Source organism: Brachycentrus maculatus, unplaced genomic scaffold, assembly GCF_059751285.1.
Source record: "Brachycentrus maculatus isolate JH-2025_06_01 unplaced genomic scaffold, ASM5975128v1 h1tg000211l, whole genome shotgun sequence".
NCBI classification, from domain to species: Eukaryota; Metazoa; Arthropoda; class Insecta; order Trichoptera; family Brachycentridae; genus Brachycentrus; species Brachycentrus maculatus.
This window is the reverse complement of record NW_028280962.1, coordinates 344,036-366,294: the sequence shown is the minus strand read 5'-3', so window position 1 is coordinate 366,294 and position 22,259 is coordinate 344,036. Positions and strand designations below refer to the sequence as shown.

General features: G+C 35.1%; 2 protein-coding genes across 2 annotated transcripts; both read right to left on the bottom strand.

Moving 5' to 3' along the window:
* Positions 1-13,627: 13,627 nt before the first annotated feature.
* Positions 13,628-18,118, bottom strand: LOC148307070 (uncharacterized). Its single transcript, XM_088263969.1, has 4 exons — positions 17,956-18,118; positions 16,946-17,054; positions 15,829-16,866; positions 13,628-13,875 (listed from the first exon to the last, which is right to left on the bottom strand). Exons 2-4 carry the CDS (start codon positions 17,045-17,047, stop codon positions 13,759-13,761), a joined length of 1,257 nt encoding a protein of 418 aa, XP_088120095.1. The 5' UTR covers positions 17,048-17,054; positions 17,956-18,118; the 3' UTR covers positions 13,628-13,758.
* Positions 18,119-18,359: 241 nt separating this feature from the next.
* LOC148307069 (uncharacterized) lies at positions 18,360-20,628 on the bottom strand. The gene is made up of 3 exons (XM_088263977.1): positions 20,400-20,628; positions 19,261-20,310; positions 18,360-18,728 (listed from the first exon to the last, which is right to left on the bottom strand). Exons 1-3 carry the CDS (start codon positions 20,565-20,567, stop codon positions 18,612-18,614), a joined length of 1,335 nt encoding a protein of 444 aa, XP_088120103.1. The 5' UTR covers positions 20,568-20,628; the 3' UTR covers positions 18,360-18,611.
* Positions 20,629-22,259: the final 1,631 nt, after the last annotated feature.

Genomic DNA, 22,259 nt, shown 5'->3' with positions numbered 1-22,259 from the left:
CTAGCCTTCTGTTCTTCACCGCTGGATACAGAACTCTTCCATTTAACTCTTAAGTCAAAGTCCCATTTTTAATATTTTTCCCATAAAATCGAACCCAATCTAAACACAGTTATCCCCTTCCTTGCTCTTACCCCTCCTTACAACACCATTACCCCCACCCCTATCCTTCTCGAAACCCAACAACTTGTACACTAAAACTAACTAACCATTACGCCGCTTCTCCGCAGGGGTAGGCAGAGAGAATCGAACGCCACACCACTCTGTCTTTGCAAACATTCTTTGCCTCTTCTACATTCATGCATCTCCTCATACATACCCGACGATTATTACGGCTCCTGACCCGGCCGCTTTCGAGTATTTGACATACCTGATTGTGCCAAGTTTTCCTCGGTCGTCCTCTGCTTCTTTTTCCAACTACATTCGCTCCGTAAATTTGTTTAACCGTTCTTTCTTCACTCATACGCTCCACATGTCCAAACCATCTCAACACGCCTTTCTTAATTTTATCGATAATGCTTATCTCAGCCTTACATTCTTTCCTTATTTCATCATTCGAACATCTATCAAACATCGTTTTGCCACACATTCGTCTGAGGGATCGCATTTTGACTGCATTCAGTCTGCTTTCATCCTTCTTTTGCCAACTCCATGATTCGCTTCCATACATAAGGGTTGGAACCAGAACTCCATTTTCTTTTTTTATATAAATGTTTACCATAGTCATAAATTAAACCCTGAAGAGGACAACAGGTTGTTGCCGAAACTAGTTGGTTGTTAATAAAAATGTGAGTGGATAAAAAAACAAAGTCTTTTTATTTCTCAAAATAATATATCAATTTGATCCACAAAGTTAATGCTTTCAATGTTCAAAACACTTTTCATTTCCTTCGGTCAGTTGCTGTTCGAAGCTATTTTCTACCCCCCACAGCGACTTTGTCGTCGGACCATCATTTTGAGGTTTTCCAACACCTATTTTTATTTTCCCAAGGTCTCCATCTCAAAATTTTAGGGATCCATCTTGTGGGGTTCTGTCTTATAATATATCCTACCCATTGCCACTTGAGTCTTGTCACGCGATCCATGATATCCTCAATTTTGGTTGTGTTCCTGATTTCTTCATTTCTTACTTTATCCCTCGGCTTACACCAAGCATGGATCTTTCCATGGATCGCTGTGTGCATTTGATCATCTCTGCGTTTCTTTTTGTCAGAGCCATTGTTGTCTCTTATACAATTTTAAAAACATTGAATGTGAGTCAAAAACCATGTATAATAGATGTTCAAATGGTGATATAAAGTAAAAATGCATGGCTGAGATAAGCATTACCCATGAAATTAAGAAAGGTGTATTGAGACGGTTTAGGCAAGTGAATCGAATAAGTGAAGCTTTCTTCACTCATTGTTCTTTAACAGTAAATCATATTTCGTTCACTCCTTTCAAGAACGTCATAAATCAAAATTTGTCAATTTTCAATTGGGCATGTTTTCGGAATGCCCGAAAAATTTACTTTATCCCAGCAGAAGCGGCATATTTTTAATTTAATATTTACCCGCCACAGGGCAGAAAGTGTTGTTTTTGCATTTTGAAGAAAAGGTATTGTTTAATAATTTTTTGAAATAAACTAACTATTTTTCAAATGGAGAAACAACCTTCAGGTTTTACTTAAAAAGATCTGTTGCACAGTAAAGAGTTCAGTAAGTGGCTTGATATTTATTTTTAATACATTGTATTATATTTTTAAACATTAAAAACGTTCTCCTGAAAAATCGAGTTTTTTGATTTATAACGTTCTTGAAAGGAGTGAGCGATTAGTGAGACGAATGTAGTTTGAAATAGGAGCAGAAAAATTTAAGAAACTTGGTATGATTAAGTATTTCAGATACTTGAAAGATATTAGGTCAGGAGTTTGATAGGAATAATCGGCACGTAAGTATGAAAAGAAGCATTAATTTGGAAGAGGCGGAGGTTGTTTTCAAAGACAGATTGGTGTGGTGTTCTGTTCTCTCTGCCTACCCCTGCCGAGAAGCAGCGTGATGGTTAGTTAGTTACTTTGTTGGATATTACCCATATTAATTGATAAAAAAAAATCTTTGTAGGCCCAGGAAAGGATACGACAGGACTAAATGGCATTACTGACGTTAACAATGCATTCTCCAAAATAATACCAGATGATGAATTAGCAGAAACAACATCTTCTAGTCACACTCCACACATTGGTAATGTAACATAATGTAGCATAAACAATGTATTATTCTTGATATTGACCAAATAATGTGTGCATAAAACTGTGTTCATATGTGCTCACTCCTTTCAACAACGTCATATATAAAAAAATGGACAATTTTTAGTTGTCTTTGTTTTCGAAATGCCCAAAAAATGTTCTATATCCCAGCAAAAGCGGCATATTTTAACTTAATATTTACCCGCTACAGGGCAGAAAGTGCTGTTTTTGCATTTTGGTTTCTTTTTTTTTTTAAATACTATGTATTTTTCAAATGGAGAAAAAACATTCAGGTTTTACCTTAAAAGATCTGTTGCACAGCAAAAAGTTCAATAAGTGACTTGATATTTATTTTTAATACATTTTATTATATTTAAAACTTTAAAAATGAAATATGACGTTGTTAAAAGGAGTGAGCGATATGTATACATCTACGTGTATACCTATAAGATTAACCTTTCCTATACTGATAATCCAAAAATTACATGTGTTCCGGAGCAGAGTACAAAAAGACCACAGTTAATATTTGTATGGAAATCATAGTACGCAGCTGAGTCATAAACGGCACGTCTTTTCGAACGTGCAGCCAAACACCTTTATAAGAGTGAATAACATGTTGCTAGCAGACAAAATCTGACTGATTTGCTTTTTATCAAAAACAATATTTTTAAACATTTAATGTTTTGAAATTATAAAAATAAAATTGGGAAAGTTTTCTTTGCTATTATTTTTAAGATTACAAAAAATATGGAGTGTGTAGCTCTTATAATACTTGTGGCCTGTTTTTGAAATGGATTAGCCTCCTGCGATGATGATTCCCAGCTGTCAATCCATCTCTTTGGTGGTCTGCCCGGGAGTTGTCCACCTTGGGGTTAGCTGTGCAGTCCAATGTGGGAGTGTCTGGATGGTTTCATTCTCCTCACATGCGCATACCATTGTCTCCTTTGTTGCCTTCTCCACCTAATGACATCTTCAATCTTGCATATTTCCCTTATCCTGTTGTTCCCTATTCTGTCTCGTAGACTCTTGACAGATATGCTTCTTAGAGTTTTTATTTCTGACACTGAGTTTTTGAGATTAAAAAAAATATGGAGTTCGAGTATGTAACTCTTAAGATGGAGACTGACCGGAGCATTTTGTCATAAAATAACGTCGTAACATCGCTCGCGGCGAGCATCAGCAAGCATCCGAAACTATGGATGGAGCGCTCGGCTCGGTGTACTGACTGCCTGAATGCTCGCAACGTAACGTGTTACATTACGATGAAATGCTCCGGTCAGTCTCCACCTTTATAACACTAAAATTAACCATTCCGGGAGTACAAAAATTGATGTCCAACATTCTCTGGGGAGTGGGTTCTTTTTACATGAAAAAATAAAATTTTATTAATTGAATCAATGTATTATTAAGATAGAAATTATGTTAAAATATAAAAAGAACACCCATTCGAAATATTTTTCAATTATGACAAAATTACACACAAATATCCACAGATGTCATTGCTATACAAGTAACATCATACTAACTGACAGACGAACTTCAACGTTCATTGATGTCCATGCTCTTTTAAGGAAAATTCACACTGACGTTCATTTACGTCCATACTCCCAGACTGGTCCATACTTAAATACTTTATAGAATCAAAATTCATATACGGGGTATTTCAATTCCCCTGTTCAAGCCAGCTAGGTTTAATTCCTTTCATGACATTACTATTATTTTCAGGTCTGGTGTGTCTAGAACTCTGCATCGCCATGATGGGTCAGTTGGTGGGCATCGGTGCAGGCCTCGCAGCCACTGTTATCATGGGCGCCTTCATAGATGGAGTGGCTCCTCTGACCATGCCTTGGTTCTCTCACGTCTGGTTGATCTTCCCTCTCTTCTGGTGTCCCTTCCTTGCTGCATACGGACTAGTCATCGTATTAGTCAATTACTTGAGGAAAAATAAAGTAAGATTAATTTAAAATAAACATATTGACTGTAGTCATTCGCGTTTTCTGTGTTTCAAATCTATTTCTTTTTAAAAATACGATATATTTATTTACAACATTTTAAGTGCGTCCTATCAGCCCCGTAAATGCCCAGACATCCATAATCTTCTTCATCTTTGATGAGATGTCAAAAAATAATAATTTATTTATTTGAAATTCATAAACGGTGTCAGATATGCTCTACTGAAACATACAGGTCAACAAAACTGTGGTTTAAAGTACAGTAGAACCTCTCATAATGAGTAGAATACGTTCCAGAATCTTACTTGTTGTAAATACCCATAGAAATCAATGTAAAATACGATAATGCATTCCATGCCGAAAGAATACTCAATTTTGTATTGACATTTATCCAAGTAAAAAAACATATTTATTGTCAAAATGTAATAACTCAAAATACAATTTAGATTTTAAAGAAAAAATGTAAAAAAATATGAGTTTATACCAAATAATTAATCCCTTTTTACTAGAAAACTGTCTAAAGACATTTGTTTTTGCCAACGCTTCAAAGTTTGGTGAAAATGTGCCACACACAGAATTATCTTTGAATAAATTTGTAGCACGAATAGCCACCTTCTTTTTAGGGTGATGCTTCTTAATGTATGATGCAACAGTTTCCCATGCTTTCAGCATTTCTCTTATTGTGCTAGAAGATTATTGCTCTGCTACTTCCTCCTCTTCCATTAACAAGCTCTCCTCCATAATTTCTTGCTGTAAAACACGATACAACTCCAAAAGCTCTTCGCTGGTCAGCTCTTGACTGTGCTCTTACACAAGCTCTTCAATATCATTGTTATCCACCTCGAGTCCCAGCGCGGAAATCCCGGCTCACAAGCGAATGTCGTGAAAAAGGGACTTGCCTCTTTCTTTGTTACTCGTTTTATGAAATGTCGCTTGTTAAGAGAGCAAGTTTTTCACATTTTTTTTGTTTGTTATGCGAAATATTCATTATGAAAGGTGCTCTTATGTTAGGTTTCACTGTATTAATCTATCAAATTCAAGTAGGAATAACCTTCCATGATTGTTTCAGCGCCATCTTTCTTTGTCCATGACAACTCAAATGAACTTGGTGGCGAGCCAGATACCTTGGGCTCTTTTGCTACTGATATTGACTTGTGTGGGAATCAGATCGGCGTCCATGCTCATGATCCCAGCATTGTTTTCCACACTGGCCAATCTAATCATTCATCTAACTCCTCTCTACCGGACAGGTAAGACTTTAATTTAAGAAATAATTCATTAAAACATCTAAAAAAAACTACAGTATTTTCAGAATTTTTGATTGCTTAATCACTCAGGGTGACTGCTACCATTAGAATTGAATCCGAGCCTTATACAGAAGTAACCTTTACACTCTACTTGTTAAAATGATGTTTATTAAGCCTAAAGAAGTGGTTTTTTAAGACTACAAAGGATGACAAAATGTTTAAGGCGTTTGGTTTATTAATAAATAGTAATAAAAGAGTTTCTGCTCAATAAAAACTTCTTTTCATCTCACCAATAGATGTCTCTAGTGAAGTTCTAGTGATTCAAGAAGAAGGTTTCTAAATTGGTTCATATATACAGAACTTCCAAGAAATTGAGTAGTGTGGTTGTCAATAATGGGTAGAATTGGTGAATATTACACGTGGATCTGACTTAAGAGGATGCAAGGGAGCTTACAGCCGACAGAAAAGCCTGGAGACAGTTTGTGGACTCCATATGCTTCACCTAGGGAGCGGATATGGTTTAATATAATATAAAGTGATCACTTAAACTAGCCTATGATGGTCGTCAGCCCCGTAAATGCCCAGACTTCCATATTCTTCTTCATCTTTGATGATATGTCAAAATCCAATATGAATATTAAGACAGCCTTAATACTGCCGTTGAGTTTTTAATATGCGTTTTGATTTGTGACTTATTTGAAGTGAATGACCTTTATTTTTTATCAGCATCCCTTCTTAAAACAGTCACCGCACACCCCTGATATACATTTATGTTTTTTTCCAGTTCACAAATGGGTTTGGGTGTATTTGATAGTGCAGATTCCATCCGTGCTTTTCCAAATATATTTTGACTTGTTGGTGTACATGATATTTATTCCCATTATGGCGAGGTCCAGCCCCATCAACGGAGATATGTATATTGCGCTAGTCTCTTCATTTGTCATTGTATATTTGATGAACTTTTTGGTGAGTACGCATTCTGAAAACCCCAAAATATAACTCTGTATTTTGATTGAATATTTTCATTATTTAGTTATATTTTGATATATGTTACAATACTATACACATCAGTTACAATTCACACAGAGCTCAACCAAATTTTAGCACCTATTTACAATAAGCAGAAATATATCTCTATTCACTAACTAACTAACTAACCATCGCGCTGCTTCTCCGCAAGACTAGGCAGAAAGAATACAAGGCCACACCGCTCTGTCTTTGCAAAAAAATTTCACCTCTTCCATATATTTTTCAAGTATTTCATGATCAAGTATTTCAATTACTGGTCAGGAGTCGAAATAATCGGCAGGTATGTATATGAGAAGATGCATGAATGTGAAAGAGGACAGATTGGTGTAGCTTAGTAGATTCCATTCTTAACCTAACCGAACCTACCCCTGTGGGGAGGCAGCATGTTGGTTAATTAGTTAGTTTTATACATATAAATACATACATTTTATACATATAAATGTTTTAAATAATGGTCACAACAGTGGAATTTACACAGTGCACAAAGTGATCGCCTAAACTAGTTAATGTCATGTCGTAGGCTCTGTTTTGCTTTTCTCTGTCAAGTCTCCTGTCAAAATATCTAATATATATCTTAATGTATTGTCAATTAATTTCTATTTCATAGATTCCTCTGGTTAGCCTCGTAAGGAAACCAGCGATATTTTTGGGAATCCTAGCAGTATTTGCCCTTATAATGCTGCCTATATCCCTGTGTACTTCTGTTGGCCAGCCATACAGATCTAGACCCGACGATCCAACACCACAGCGGTTCTGGATAATGGTAATATATTTAGTTATGTTAGAACTACGTTAGTAACCAAGCTAGACAAAATCTGGAAAGACCGGGTTGTGAGTAACAACACTAAGATAAAGCTTGTTAGGAGTTTGGTCATCTCCATTTTTCTCTATGCTGCTGAAACACCAACCATAAAAACAGCAGAAAGGAGAAAGATTGACACATTTGAAATGTGGTGGTTGGAATCGAAGCTCCGAATCACAGGAACTACGCTTGGATGGCTTGACTCTGGCCAATGTCTGTACACAACGGATTCTTCAGTTCTTTAGGCACGTTGTGCGTGGTAATGAGGATAGCCTGGAATGACTAGTTGTGATCGGTAGCCTGGAGGCGAAGAGAGGGAAAGGAAGATCTCCACACGATGGACCGATCAAGTTAAGGTAGCAGCAGGCACCTCGGTGGTTGGAGGGCTACGTGCAGCGCAGTCAAGGGATAACTGGAGATGTATCATTGCTTCCACAAGAGTCGCTACCCTCAGTAATATGGTATAAGACAGAGAAGAGAATAAAGACTTTAATTTGTTGTTTCAGCATGCAGATCGCAAGTTCTACAATGAGGATAATGTATTGAGAAGGCATGAAACGGGATATTTAATTTTCAACCTGGACAGGAATAGTCCTCGAACTGTTCCTTTGAAGGGACGCAACATGCAGTCCCTAAAGAAGGACTGTGATACAGAAATATACTGTGGAATACCGCACTACGAAGAGACCACTCATTTTTTGAGGTTTGCCAACTTACCCATATTTAAACCAAACTAAATCAGTGCCTTCTATACATTATTCCTGTCTGTGCAAAGGCTTAAAAAGACCATTTACACTGCAAATTTTTATTTATTCTATCAATCAAACACTGGGTTTTCACTGTAAGGATAATATATCTAACTATATATTATATCTTCTTTAGGGTGAAAATTTAGTTTTCGATTGAATGAATAAAAATCGTTTATAAACAAACAACTGGTAAGATTAGAAGTATAAATAAAAAAGTGTCGGGTTGTGGTCCCGTGGTTAGTGTCGCGGACTCTTAAGTCAGAGTTTCTTGGTTCGAACCCACTCTATTACAATTTGATACCTACTTCTAATAATAAGCCGCTTAGGTCAACAGAAATAGTATGGAAATTTAAGTATTTTTGTGAATAATAAAAACACAAATACAATTTCTCTTTTATTAAATAAAATAAAAAGATATCACTTACTCCTTTCAAGAATGTCATAAATCAAAAATCATAAATTTTCAGTTGTGCATGTTTTCGGAATGCCCAGAAAATGTACTATATCCCAGCAAAAGGGGCATATTTTTAACTTAATATTTACCCGCTACAGTGCAGAAAGTGTTGTTTTTGCATTTTGAAGAAAAGGTATTGTTTAATTATTTTTTAAATATTCTAAAAAAAATTCAAATGGAGAAAAAACCTTCAGGTTTTACCTAAAAAGATCTGTTGCACAGTAAAAAGTTCAATAAGTGGCTTGATATTTATTTTTAATATATTGTATTATATTTTTAAGCTTTGAAAACGTTATCCTGAAAAATCAAGTTTTTTGATTTATGATGTTCTTGAAAGGAGTGAGCGATATGAGAAAGGAATATAAGGTTGTTTAAGTATCACAGTCTTATTGCACTAATAGGAATTAACAACGGGATTAGTTTTCTGTTTTAAATCAATTTGCAAAAAATATATATCTCACACTGATTGAACTGAGCCGTTTAATTATGTATATTTCAGTTGCCAATTCATTTAATCTTCTTCTTCTTCTTGGTGTAGACCTGGTGGCCTGTTTTAAGTGGGATTAGCCTCTTGCGATGTCGGTTCCCAGCTGTCAATCCATCTCTTTGGTGTTCTGGCCAGAAGTCGTCTACCGTGGGGTTTGGCCGAGCAGTGCAATGTGGGGGAGTTTGGATGGTTCCATTCTCCTCACATGCGCATACCATTGTCTTTTTCATTGCCTTTCCTACCTGACGACATCTTGGATCTCTCATATTTCTCTTATTCTATCTCATAGACTCTGGCCAGATATGCTCCTTCGAGTCTTAATACTTTTAATGTGTTTTATAAAATATTGCAACATTTAATGATTTTATTTTTTAATGCAGCCCTACGAGTAGCTGGATTACTGGGGAAGCTCCTGTATTTATTGTTTCTCCGACATCTTTCACATATGCACGCACCTGCATTCCCGATGCTTCTAACTGCACCCTCAATCTGGTGATCAAAGGTAACATTTACTAACATGTCCTCCCTCACATACTCCCATATGTACAGCACATGGTTGTCCAAACAAAATATTCATCAAAGGACAATGGCCACACTTATAACTAAAGCCAAGTGTCATTTATTTCTAAAATGGAACTAATACTGCCATCTGTGGTTGTATTTTAACACTAAAATCGTATTTGAGACTATTTTCTGTTTTATCCATGACATTTTACATAAAACACTGCCGACCTTATTTTCCTGTATAAATTTTTTAATAATTATGTAGATTGCCCAGAGCTTTTATCACTCACCAATTTTCCGGGAGTCCCGGGAGCACAGACCAGAAACAAAAACTTATTTAAAATCCCTAAAATGCACACCTAGTCCTACCAAAATTCATTTTGAATTCGAGCCTGCGATATGTGCAATGTAATGCTTAATGAAATAGACATCAATAATGTTTCTTTTAATAAGTTTAAGCGAAATATTAAGAGAGATAATTTCTATCATTTGATAAAAACATGTAATGTAAGTTTATTATATAATTATACTTTTCTGTACATGACAGTTCATTTTTATTTTTAGATTGAACTGTTATTTTTTAAATTTTATTATATTATGTTATTTTTGTTAAATATTCTGTTGGTTTTCCAATAAATAAATATAAAAAAATAACAATTGAAAAAAAATAAAGTTTGTGGGATGACATCGAAATGATGATGTCAATGTAAACCCACAAAGTAAAACATTGATAAATTTTATTTAAATCATGGTTTTCGGTGTAAATATGTTGCTTGTTTATCAAGATAATATGTTGCTTATGGTATTTACTGATATAAAATATTTGAAAAATGAAATACTTACTCTTAAACCAGCCTTTGACAGGTCTATCTCCAGTGTAATGGTGTAGTTAGTGTAATGGTCAGTACTCTCAGCTACTTGAAATATTTGTGTAAATAATAAAAACACAAATATTTCTCTTTTCATATAAAAAGAAGAAGATTTGTGAAGAAACAAACCAGATTTGGACAAACTAAAAATATTGTCACATAATATAAATACTTTTTCTTCTTCTTCTTTTTATAGATCCTAGGGATCTGTTTGTGCCTCCACATGTCGTCTTGGGATGTTGACTCCCAGCTGTCTTTCCATCTTTTCGGAGGTCTACCTGGGGGTCTGCATCCTTCAGGATTACCTTGGAGGGCGATACGTGGAAGTCTGTCTTCTGACATTCTGTTTATATGTTCATTCCAGGGCGCCTTTGTTGTCGTCCCCACCTCACGATATCCTCCATCTTACACATGCTCCGGATGTCGGTATTTCTTACTCGGTCTCGCAATATAAATACAATAAGCTTTTTCTAACTCCATCAGGTCCATCTAGAGTCACCCTGAGTTTAGTACCCCGAGAAGGCATCGCAGTGGATAGCTGGAGTGTTCCCACAGAGCCAGTGCCATCCGGAGAGTGGAAGGACAGACCTATTTATTATATACACGTTGTAAGGGCAGATCCCACACAGGATTACCTGCTATCCGTTACATTCAATGTGAGTTACCTCCGTGTAAAACTTGTAATCATATTGTTTTTGGCGTTACGCTACTTTTCCCTGAAGGCTGGCAATCATAGTGGCAATTTTCACTTTGTCTACTCGCTAACTGTTTTCAACAACGTCATAAATAAAAAAAACTAGATTTTTCAGGAGATCGTTTTTAAAGTTTAAGAATATAATAAAATGTATTAAAAATAAATATCAAGCCATGTTTTGAACGTTTTACTGTCCAACAGATCTTTTTAGGTAAAAACTGAAGGTTTTTTCTTCATTTGAAAAATATTTTGCATATCAAAAAAAATAATTAAACAATACCTTTTCTTCAAATGCAAAAACAACACTTTCTGCCCTGTAGCAGGTAAATATTAAGTAAAAAATATGCCGCTTTTTCTGGGATAAAGTACATTTTCTGGGCATTCCGAAAACATGCACAGTTTAAAATCGACAATTTTTGATATATGACGTTGTTGTTGAGTGACCTTACTGTGCATTTCAAGTTACAAGGCATTGTGTAGGTTTTCACATTGAAAAGTCTTTAGCTGCTTGCTGAATGGATTCAAATACATATACTTAATTGCAATAATTCCATGCGTGTGTAACCAGGTAACTCGCACTTAATTATTATTTATAGATTTGGCATTAACTATGTCCGCTTCCGTAGTGTAATGGTCAGCACACTCGGCTACCGTTCTGGAGGTCCCGGGTTCGATTCCCAGGGGGGGTCAAATAAATAATTGATTTTTAAAATAAGTGTTTTTTTCACTCTAATATTTATACAATATTACCCTGGACTGGTAATTGAAGCGGAGGGCTGATCACCTTTCCTTCGTGTGTTAACGATCAAGATAACACTGCGTTTATATCATACAGTTCCCTATGCACCATTGGGGTGCCGACAAGGGTTTGAATGAATGAGTGTGGAATAATATGATGTTTCAAATTTACAAATAAAACCTTTGTTTGAGTCTATTGATGTAGAGACAACTTCTTGTAACCCTTATCCACACCTAATGGTGCAAAGGGCACTGCATTATATTGACAAAGTGTTATCTTAATCATTACTCACATGTAGTATTTTGATATTTGACATGACAGTAATAAAAAATATATATATAACAAAATTCAACGGTATTTATATGAAACCTTTTTTACAGGTACCGTCCAATTTCACCGGACCACTCATTGATTTTGGGATCACTGGGAATTATGTTGATCACGCATTAATGATGACACCGGATTATGTAAAGTTTGTCTCCAGCTTTCCGGAATGGACACAAATAGCTCCGTGGATAAGTTCTTACGCTGCACATGTAATCTAAGAATACAGTATTACCGATTAAATCCATAATGTTATCATATTCTGATCATGGCCCATCCCAGTGGTAGGCTTATTACATACTTACCAAACTTACTAGCTTAATATACAAAGTACGATGATTTCAAAGTTTGTTGAGAGAAAAATCTGTTTGCAATTATAATTTTAGACCTTTATTAAATTACAGGTACCTACACTCAATAAAACTTGATTTTACACTTAATAAGGATTTTATTCATTGATAAAAAATCTTTTGACAGTAAGGTATCCATAAGAACACTTGGGAATAATGTACTTGCATCTCCTTTGAAAGTTTGATTAAGTTAGGTTTGTATGTCGTTATTTTCAGCATGTTTTCAGGTTCTCACCAATAAGACGATTTCTCATTTTGCTTTTAATAAGGTTCATGATTACATATCGTCCAAGTCATGATCTCCAATCTCCGGCCAAAAAAATTGGTTATCATTCGATCATATCGTACTGTAACCGTCTGCCCATTTGCATTTTCGAAAAAATACGGGCCAATGACACCTTTCGACCATAGAGCACACCAAACATCAGTAACGACATTACGACAAACTTACGGCATCAGTAATGCTTCAACTCTCTTCAGAAATCTTCACAATTTTACCGATTATTTGCGTTGGTCGATAATGACGACCATAATCAGCGCGTAATGCGCAAAATGTGTTACCATACAAATGACCTCAAAAGAATCGCATGCATCGAATCTTCTGAGGTACCATTTGAATGACATTGTTTTTCACACTAAATGGTATAGTCCAAACTTCATGATAAAATAAAAAAATATTAAAAATGTATCACTGTTGTTTTAAAAGCTTCTTTTTCGTAACCGAAAAATGAATGACCCTGTATTACAATACTATTTTCAATATATCAAAATACTTTTTAAAATATGTCAATTCTCTTCTTGTCTCCTATATCTTCCTTCAATCAATCAACTTTTATAGAATAATGATTGAAGAAATCACTTGTTTTTTACCACTTGAGTTTTATTATAGACTACATGTTTCAGAAGTTAAACTTCCATCATTCAGGTCTGTATAATAGCTAAAATATAAAATATAAAATTGTTCTATAAATAAGGAGAGGGGAAAGTAAAGGGAAAGGGTTAGTCAAGGGGCGGAGTTTGAAAACAAAGGAAAAATGGAAAGCAACGGTGAAGAATTTTGAAACAATATATTATTTAATAAATTATTATTAGAATTTAGGTTTTTTTGGATTTCTAAATTTTCAAGATAATTCATAATTTGGCCTTTATATGGAACAAAGTGTTATAATTTTAATTTATTTTAATGCCGAAACAATAAATAAAATATTTTATAGAACATATCTAACTATCCCTTTATTATATGTTTCGTATTGTATACAAATCATAATTTATAACATTATTATAGAAATATAATATTATTACATGTAATAAATGATGCTTAAATAACACATGTAGTTTTAAATGTAGCCATGGTCCACTGCGTGCTTCACAATTCCAGCCAGCCGTAATCTTCCAGCTTTTGTTTCTATTGGTTTTATTTTCATGACTTCCGCTATGTTGATTGGGTCTGTTCCCTAAAATGAATGAACAAAAATTGAGGCAGTGAATTAAGTGTCTTATTCGTGCCTGAGTTGCAATACAAAAATGTAAGATTTATTAAATTTGACATGAAAAATTTGATAGAATGTGCAATGATGTTAAAAAAAAGATATGTTTAAAAGATGTGTTTAAAAAAAGATATAATGTACCTAATGGTAAAAAGAAAATACACATCAGAGAAAGAAGACCAAGAAAAGAATTCAAGGCAATTGATAATAAGCACTATTGACAAAATTAACCGGATCCATGCATAACCGTATGTGTTTTAACAAAACATGCCCCATACGCGGCTGACATAAGCGTTTGTGTTTTTACATTGCTCCAAGTTTCGAACCTCAGTTCAACTTAGAGGGATTTTTTCATGGTGTGGAACTTTGGATAAAATAATATGTCAATCCTTGGCCTTATGACATCTGTTGAAATATCTGACTAATAATTTGTAACATCACAAGGATAAATAAAAGAGCAGATCCCTGATTTTTCTTGCAGTCGGTAATTAGTCTGCGCCATAATCATGCCCTATATCTGTCTCACTCTCGAGAGTGAGACAGATATAGGGCATGATTATGACGCTACGCATCGCCAGTGGGTAAGAGTGACACACGATGCGTGCTTTGATTTATTTATGTTACGATCTTATTTGTTTATATTACGATATATTTTAAGAATAATGTGACACAAGTGTATTATAGAGTACCAAAAAGGCACAGTGAATCCCATTGAACGTTTTTGTTTAGGAAAATAAATCGTTTCTTAACTAAATACATGATAAAAGTAATCATTTAAAGTTTCTCAGGAACAAAGTTAACGCGGTTAAAAGGTTAAAAGATGTGTTTAAAAAAAGAGATAATGTACCTAATGGTAAAAAGAAAATACACATCAGAGAAAGAAGACCAAGGAAAGAATTCAAGGCAATTGATAATAAGCATTATTGATAAAATTAAGAAAGGTATGTTGGGATGGTTTGGACATGTGGAACGAATGAGTGAGTAAAGAACGAGTGAGTAACAAATTTATGATGCGAATGTAGTTAGAAATCTTAGCAAGATCAGGTATATCAAATACTTGAAAGAAACCAGGTCAGGAGTAGAAATAATTGGCGAGTAGATATAAGGAGATGCATGGATGTGTAAGAAACAATGTTTGCAAAGACCCTTGCGGGGAAGCGGTGTGATGATTAGTTAGTTAGAAAAAAGAACATGTAGACATCAACTGAGTTTGACCAGACTTGAGTTACATGCAGTTCAATCCTCTGTACCCATGCTTGCCAGGTAGTAAGTAGTGTGATCATATAAGCAGTAGGTATAATGCTGTCATGTAATTTTCACCATATATTGGATTTAAAATATTAGTGTCGCTTCAATAGTTAATTATAATTGTTACCATGACATCGGCTGTCCAAACTTAAAACACAGTAGGGGATATTTTTTTTGTAGTGCGTTTTTTTTGCATTTTGGACTAAGTAGAATCTACTTAGTCCAAAAATGCAAAAAAAACGTACTACAAAAAAAATGTCTCTTACTGTGTTTTGAGTTTGAACAGCCGACGTGTCATATGGTTTAAAGATGCAAAATAATACACAAGACTCTACCAACTAAAACTATATCAGGGTTTGATTTTTAACAATGTAATAGACTTTCAAAAGTTTGCCTTGGTACTTAGTAGTACATAATAGACTTTCAAAAGTTGGTGAATTTCCAGGTGAATATGACACAATATTTTGTACGCAGTGAACATTTTAAATGAAAGAGTAGTTAGGTAGAATGACAGTTAGTAGGGTGTAGGCAGAGGTTTGTAAACCATACACTATTAAATAGTGCCTACCTTACCTTGCTACCTACCTCTACCGCCAACCCTGACTAAAAACTCTGCACGCCATTGGATCTATGTAGATGTTTATCCTAAATAGTCAAGACAGCAAATCTTACCTGAATTGAATTCACATCAAAAGCCTCTTCAGGTGGCAGAACTGTAACTGGTGTTGATTCTAAGCTGAATCCTACTCCGAAGTAAGAAAATTTCTTTATTTCTCCCATGTAATCGTCCCAAGAATATAGTTTATCGGGATCGCTGCCCATCTCTTTGATCTGTCTAGACAGAACATCATAGTAATATTTCAGCATATCATCGTAGTGCTCGTTTAGGGAATCCGTAGAAGAACACGCGTAGATGAAGAATACTACGTCTAGAACGGGAGGAGCGGATCGGGCAAGTTGGAAGTCGATGATCATAGAATCCATCGGGACAGAAGAGTCTTCTTTGTACTTGAATAAAAAGTTAGGAGTCCAGGAATCTCCGTGTCCGATTACAGCAGACTTGGTTTTGGCGTGTGTCGCTTCAACTATTCGTTCATACGTCTTGTCGCAGGTAAATTCCTTAACCTTTTCAAGGTAGATACTGTCAGGCAATTCCTTTTCTATGGCATCGATGGCACAGATCCTTATTAACTTCCACAAATCTTTATACCAGCTCCAGAATTTAGTGGCAAAATACGTTTCTTGCACACTTTCAGCCAGTTCCTCATATTTTTCCGGATGCTGATCTTTAAAGGCCAACGATAGGGAATGTAATTTGGCGAATTTGTCCAAGATATTAAGGCAATGAACGTAGTCAATGCTCTCTTGTCTGACGACAGTATTATAGCCTCGTACATTCAAATCTTCCAGGGCTACGAAATCATCTATCCCGTTACAAGCGGCGGCGAATAATTTCGGACAATTTTGAAATGGTTCGGTTACATTTTTCTCTGATTGAAACTTCATCAGTGCCGGCATCACTATTTCGTAAAAATTGATCTCCGTTTTGAAGAAGTCGGAGCATCTGAACGTATTTCTTCTGCCGATGTTTTTTGGGAAGGCTTTAAGAAAGACCTTGAGAGAAACTTCCGAGTCCTTACATTTTCCATAGATACATAGTCTGTATAAATCACAGAGGTAGGAATCGCCATTTCCCGATAACTCGGTGAACTGAAATAAACAAAATATACTTTAATACTAGGCTTATAATACTAACAGCGCATTGGCATCCATTTTTTGACAAAGTTACCTCATTTCTTGCGTAGATGACGTCTTTCTTGAACCATGCACTTAATTTCCGACTTAAATAATCATCAGTTAAAATTGAAGATATTGTCAGAAGATCAACCATGTTTATCCTGCAATTTTAAAAATTTTTATTTTGTATGTTACACTTTATTTATTTTCTCCTTCTTCTTCTTCTTCATCTTGTTGTAGGCCTTGTGGCCTGTTTTTAAGAGGGATTAGCCTCCTGCGATGTCAAATCCCAGCTATGGACCCATCACTTTGGTGGTCTTTTTTATTTGAATATTATAAATATGTATACACTACATTGCTTTTCCTTCAAAAACATCAATTAACCAGCCCATGACAGGTCATGAGCCCTGTAAATACCCAGACTTCAAGCATATCTTATGATTTACATGCCTAACATTTTGACAGGTAACAAAAACTGTCACCTTTCCTTCATGTGTTTACGATCAAGATAACACTGCGTTTATATGATGCAGTGCCCTATGCGCCATTGGGGTGCGGATAAGAGTTAGAGAGATGTTAAATTAGATATTCCTCTCGTCTGCAAATGATCCATTGTGGTGAGTGGATTCGAACCCAGAAACTCTGACTCAAGAGTCCGCGACACTTACCACGGGACCACACCCCGACACCCATGTAAATCTTGAATCTACCAATGACACACCCGGGACAGTTTATGAAATATTGTATGACTACGGGTATAAATTATTGTTGAATATCAAGCGACGGCGATGACGTCCGCTTTTGGGCTCTGAGCGCCAGTTATTTACAAGATATATTATGATTTTTAAATTGAATCAGGCAGGATACAGTAATATAAGATAGGGATAATATTATATTCGTATGGACATTTCATTAGAAGGCAGATTTTAAACCATATTGCTTGCTTGCTCTTTGAAATCCTGTGAATTTCCAAAAACCATACAATAATCAATTAATTTTGCCGGTCATTTTGAATGAGTTGCATTAAAACTTTATTATTTTATATCAATGTAAGCCACTTACGATTTGAAGTCCAAATGGTGTTTTTCCAAAGATATATAGCCTGTGCTCACTCTATCATAGTAACTTTACAATGAACGCTAAAATGATAACGGCGAACGCAGCGGATGTGTCACTTACAGGCAGGATTACTTTACTGTCACTTTTTGACAGATGAAAAGAGGAGAGTTTTCCTCTTGAACACCAAACTAATTTATAAAATGGTAATCGGCGATGCATTTTTTTTAATTACCTAACGTCCAAGTGACTCTGAAATCTAGCTACGGCTTATGCAACGCCGCTTATCATGACCCTACTCAGGCTTCAACGTTTTAATTTTCATAGCTTATGCCTACTCGTGGATTTGATTTATTGGAGTGGAGTGGAGTGGATTTACTCTTTATGTTTAAAGTTACTATGATTTCATGTAATTCATGAGTGATAATTCTAGGCAAAAACTCTCGAGTTTTGCATGAATATGTAGGAGGTAAAGACAGAGTGGTGTGGCATATAAATAAGTACTTGTAAAAAACAATCATTTATATTTTATAAATATAGATAAAGAAACAAAGCATGAAAACCAACCTACAAAATGAAAAAAAAGTGGATTAACATAAATATATTATATAAATATTGAGGACAGGCACAAAATATTTCCAGTAAAAATTAGAAAATAAACATCAGATAAATCCGTTGTCTACGGCGTGCTTTATTATGGAAGCCATTCTTTGTCTTCCACGTTTTGTTTTTATTGGTTTTATTTTCATAACGTCTTCCAATCGAACAGCGTCTTCTCCCTGAAAAATGCAATTGTTTAGTCATTTACATGGTGAACTACCACTACGCCGCTTCTCCGTAGTGGTAGACAGTGAAAATATAATGTCACACCAATCTGTCTTCACAATCTTCGCCTCTTTCACATTCATTCATCTCTTCATAAATACCCGCCTACTCCAACTCCTGACCTGACCACTTTCAAGTATTTGAAATACTTGATCATGTCAAGTTTTCCTCTGTTTCTATTTCCAACTAAATTTGCCTCATAGATTTGTTTTACCGTTATTTTTTCATTCATTCTATCCACATGCCCAAACCATTTCAATACACCCTTCTTAATATTATCGATGGTGCTTATCTAAGTCTTGCAATTTTTCCTTATATTTATCACCATTTGGACATTTATCATACATGGTTTTTGTCTAATTTCATCCTTTTTTGCTGATTTCCAAGAAGTTAGAACCAAAACTTTGTTGTGTACTGCAAATTTGACAGGTTTATATTTGTACAACATTTTTAAATGCCTTAAGTAACATATACTGTTGTACTCACTGTTATTGAATCGACATCAAAAGCATCTTCCGGATCCATAACAATTAACGGGGTAGATTGTATACTCAACGCTACTCCGAAATAAAAATATTTCTTAATATCATCTTTGTATGAAGTTCGGGAATAAGCTGTGTCAGGGTTGCTTCCAAGTTGTCTGATTTGCTTCGATAGAACTTCATAATAATACTCTAGCATGTCTTCGAAATGTTCATTCCTCAATTCTTCGGACGAGCATCCGTATATGAAAAATGATATATCAACAATCGGTGAAGCAGATCGAGCCATTTGAAAATCAATAACCATCGTATCCACCAGCGCAACATCATTATCATATTTAAATAAAAAGTTGGGTGTCCATGAATCTCCGTGACTAATGACTGCGGATTCAACCCCTGGATTCGTTTCAGCAATCATTTTTTTAAACGTAGCATCTGTAGCAAAGTCCTTCATTTTTTCTTCGTAAATTGTATTCGGGTACTCCTTTTCCACAGCATCCTTCGCAGACATGCATACGAGATTCCAAAAGCCTTTGAACCAGTCCCAAAACTTGGAATCAAAAGATGATTCTGGAAGGTAATCTGATAAAATTTTGTATCCTCGAGAGCATTGGTCCTTATAAGCAAACGACAAAGCGTGAAATTTTGCAAATAATTTTAAGATTTCTTTGCAATGCGAGTAACTGATCGGTTCTTGTCTTACGGCGCTTTTGTAGCCATCAAAATTTAAATCTTCTAATGCCAAAAAATCATCGACACCGTCTGAATTTGCTGCAAATAATTTGGGACAGTTCCGAAATGGTTCCGTTATATTTTTTTCTGATTGATATTTTAATAATATCGGTAGCACTTTTGTATAAAAATTTATTTCGGTTCGAAAGAAATCTGAACATCGAAATGTTTTTCTTCTTCCTACATTTTTCGGAATAATTTTGAGAATTACGTTGACAGAAACATGTGCGTCTGATTCTCCAGCAGATTTGATTCTTCCATAAAAACACAATCGATGCATTTCGCTCAAATAGGAATCGCCTTTTCCAGATAATTCAGAAAGCTAAAAAGGCATAAATTAAAGTTGATAGATATCTAAATATTGTCAACATATGTGTGTAATTGATTTGTCTTTGATAAATATCAAAATACCTCATGTTTGACGTAAACAACATCTTTATCGAACCATTTACTGAGCTGCTGGCTCAGGTAGTCCTCTGTTAGTACTGTAGATATGCTTTGCAGATCAATCATTATTACTCGACACATAAAAACAGAAACACTGATCAAAACACAATAAATTAGTTTATAAATAATCATGAATGAAGGATGAAAGTTCTCTGAATGCAGTCAAAATACGATCTATTTGATCGTTCTGATAAATGTTCGAATGATGGTATAATGACAGAAGCAAGGCTGAGATGAGCATTATCGATAAAATCAAGAAAGCTGTGTTGAGATGGTTCGGGCATATGAATCGAATGAGTGAAGAATGAATAATAAAACAAATTTATGAGGTGAATGTCGTTGATAATAGAAGCAGAGGAAGACAGAAAAACTTGGAATGATCAAATACTTGAAATAAGTCAGGTCAGAAGTTGGAATAATTGGCGGGTATGTATGGGATATGCAAAAATGTGAAAGAGGCGAAAATTATTTGCGAAAACAGACTGGTGTGGCATTCTATTCTCTATTCTCTCTGCGGAGAAGCAGGGTGGTGATTTGTTAGTGTATTTATTTATTATAATATGGGGACAACTGGGCACCCTTGCGGTATTCCATAATGATTTACCCATTATTTGTTCAGAAGCGAAAGCATCTCCCCATTTGTCGCCTTTATCATGACGTATAGCATTTACTCTATTAAAACTGATTACCAAAGTTACATAATATAATCTTTCAACAATAAAACAAATTTTTATCTAATTTACCGTAAATTCCATAATCAGTGTTTCGGCCAAAATTTGTGTATTTTACAGAATAATTATGTATTAAAAATAGTATTATTGAATGTACGCGAGAAGAACAAAGAGACGCTGTTCAGTAAGTTTTAAATGTTACAAATACTGTCCCCACCCCATGCAACGCCTTTAAAATAGTATTTAAGGGGTGGCGGACAAATATTTGTGTGTTCAGATGAGACAATATTCAAAACGCGTATACGCCGCGCCCGCTCTGTTTTTATATTGGTGTCGCTCTGTTCTTCTCGCCCTTGTGTTTGGTAATTTAAGATATATTGGTGAAAATTTGTTATTTTCACATTTATAACTTTGTGATTTTAATAAATAAAAGATTGTCTTCATTTGCGCGTTTTCGTCTTCCTAATAAAAGTGATCCAGTACCGTTAGTAGTAACAATCAGCTTCACAGTCAAATGACATGTATTTTTTAATACGCAATCCAACGATACAAAAAATGAGTGGTAAAATTATGGTAGTCAGAGAACATAGAACGCCATATCAATCTGCTTTTACAAACAATCTTCACCGCTTCCACATTCATGCATCTCATCACACATACCCGCCAATTATTCCGACTCCTGACTTAACCAATTTCAAGTATTTGACGTACTTGATCATGCCACGTTTTTCTCAGTCTTTCTCTGTACCTATTTCAAACTACACTCGCCTCAAAAAAATTGTTTTAGCGTTATTTCTTCACTCATTCATTCCATATAACCAAACCATCTCAACATACATTTCTTCATTTTATCGGTAATGCTTGATTTTTCAGGAGATCGTTTTTTAAGTTTAAGAATATAATGAAATGTATTAAAAAAATTATCAAGCCACGTTTTGAACTTTTTACTGTGAAACAGATCTTTTTAGTTAAAAACTGAGGGTTTTTTCTCCATTTGAAAAATATTTAGTACCTAGGTATATTTAAAAAAATAATTAAACAACTTTTCTTCAAAATACAAAAACAACACTTTCTGCCCTGTAGCGGGTAAATATTAAGTTAAAAATATGCCGCTTTTGCTGGGATATAGTACATTTTCTGGGCATTCCGAAAA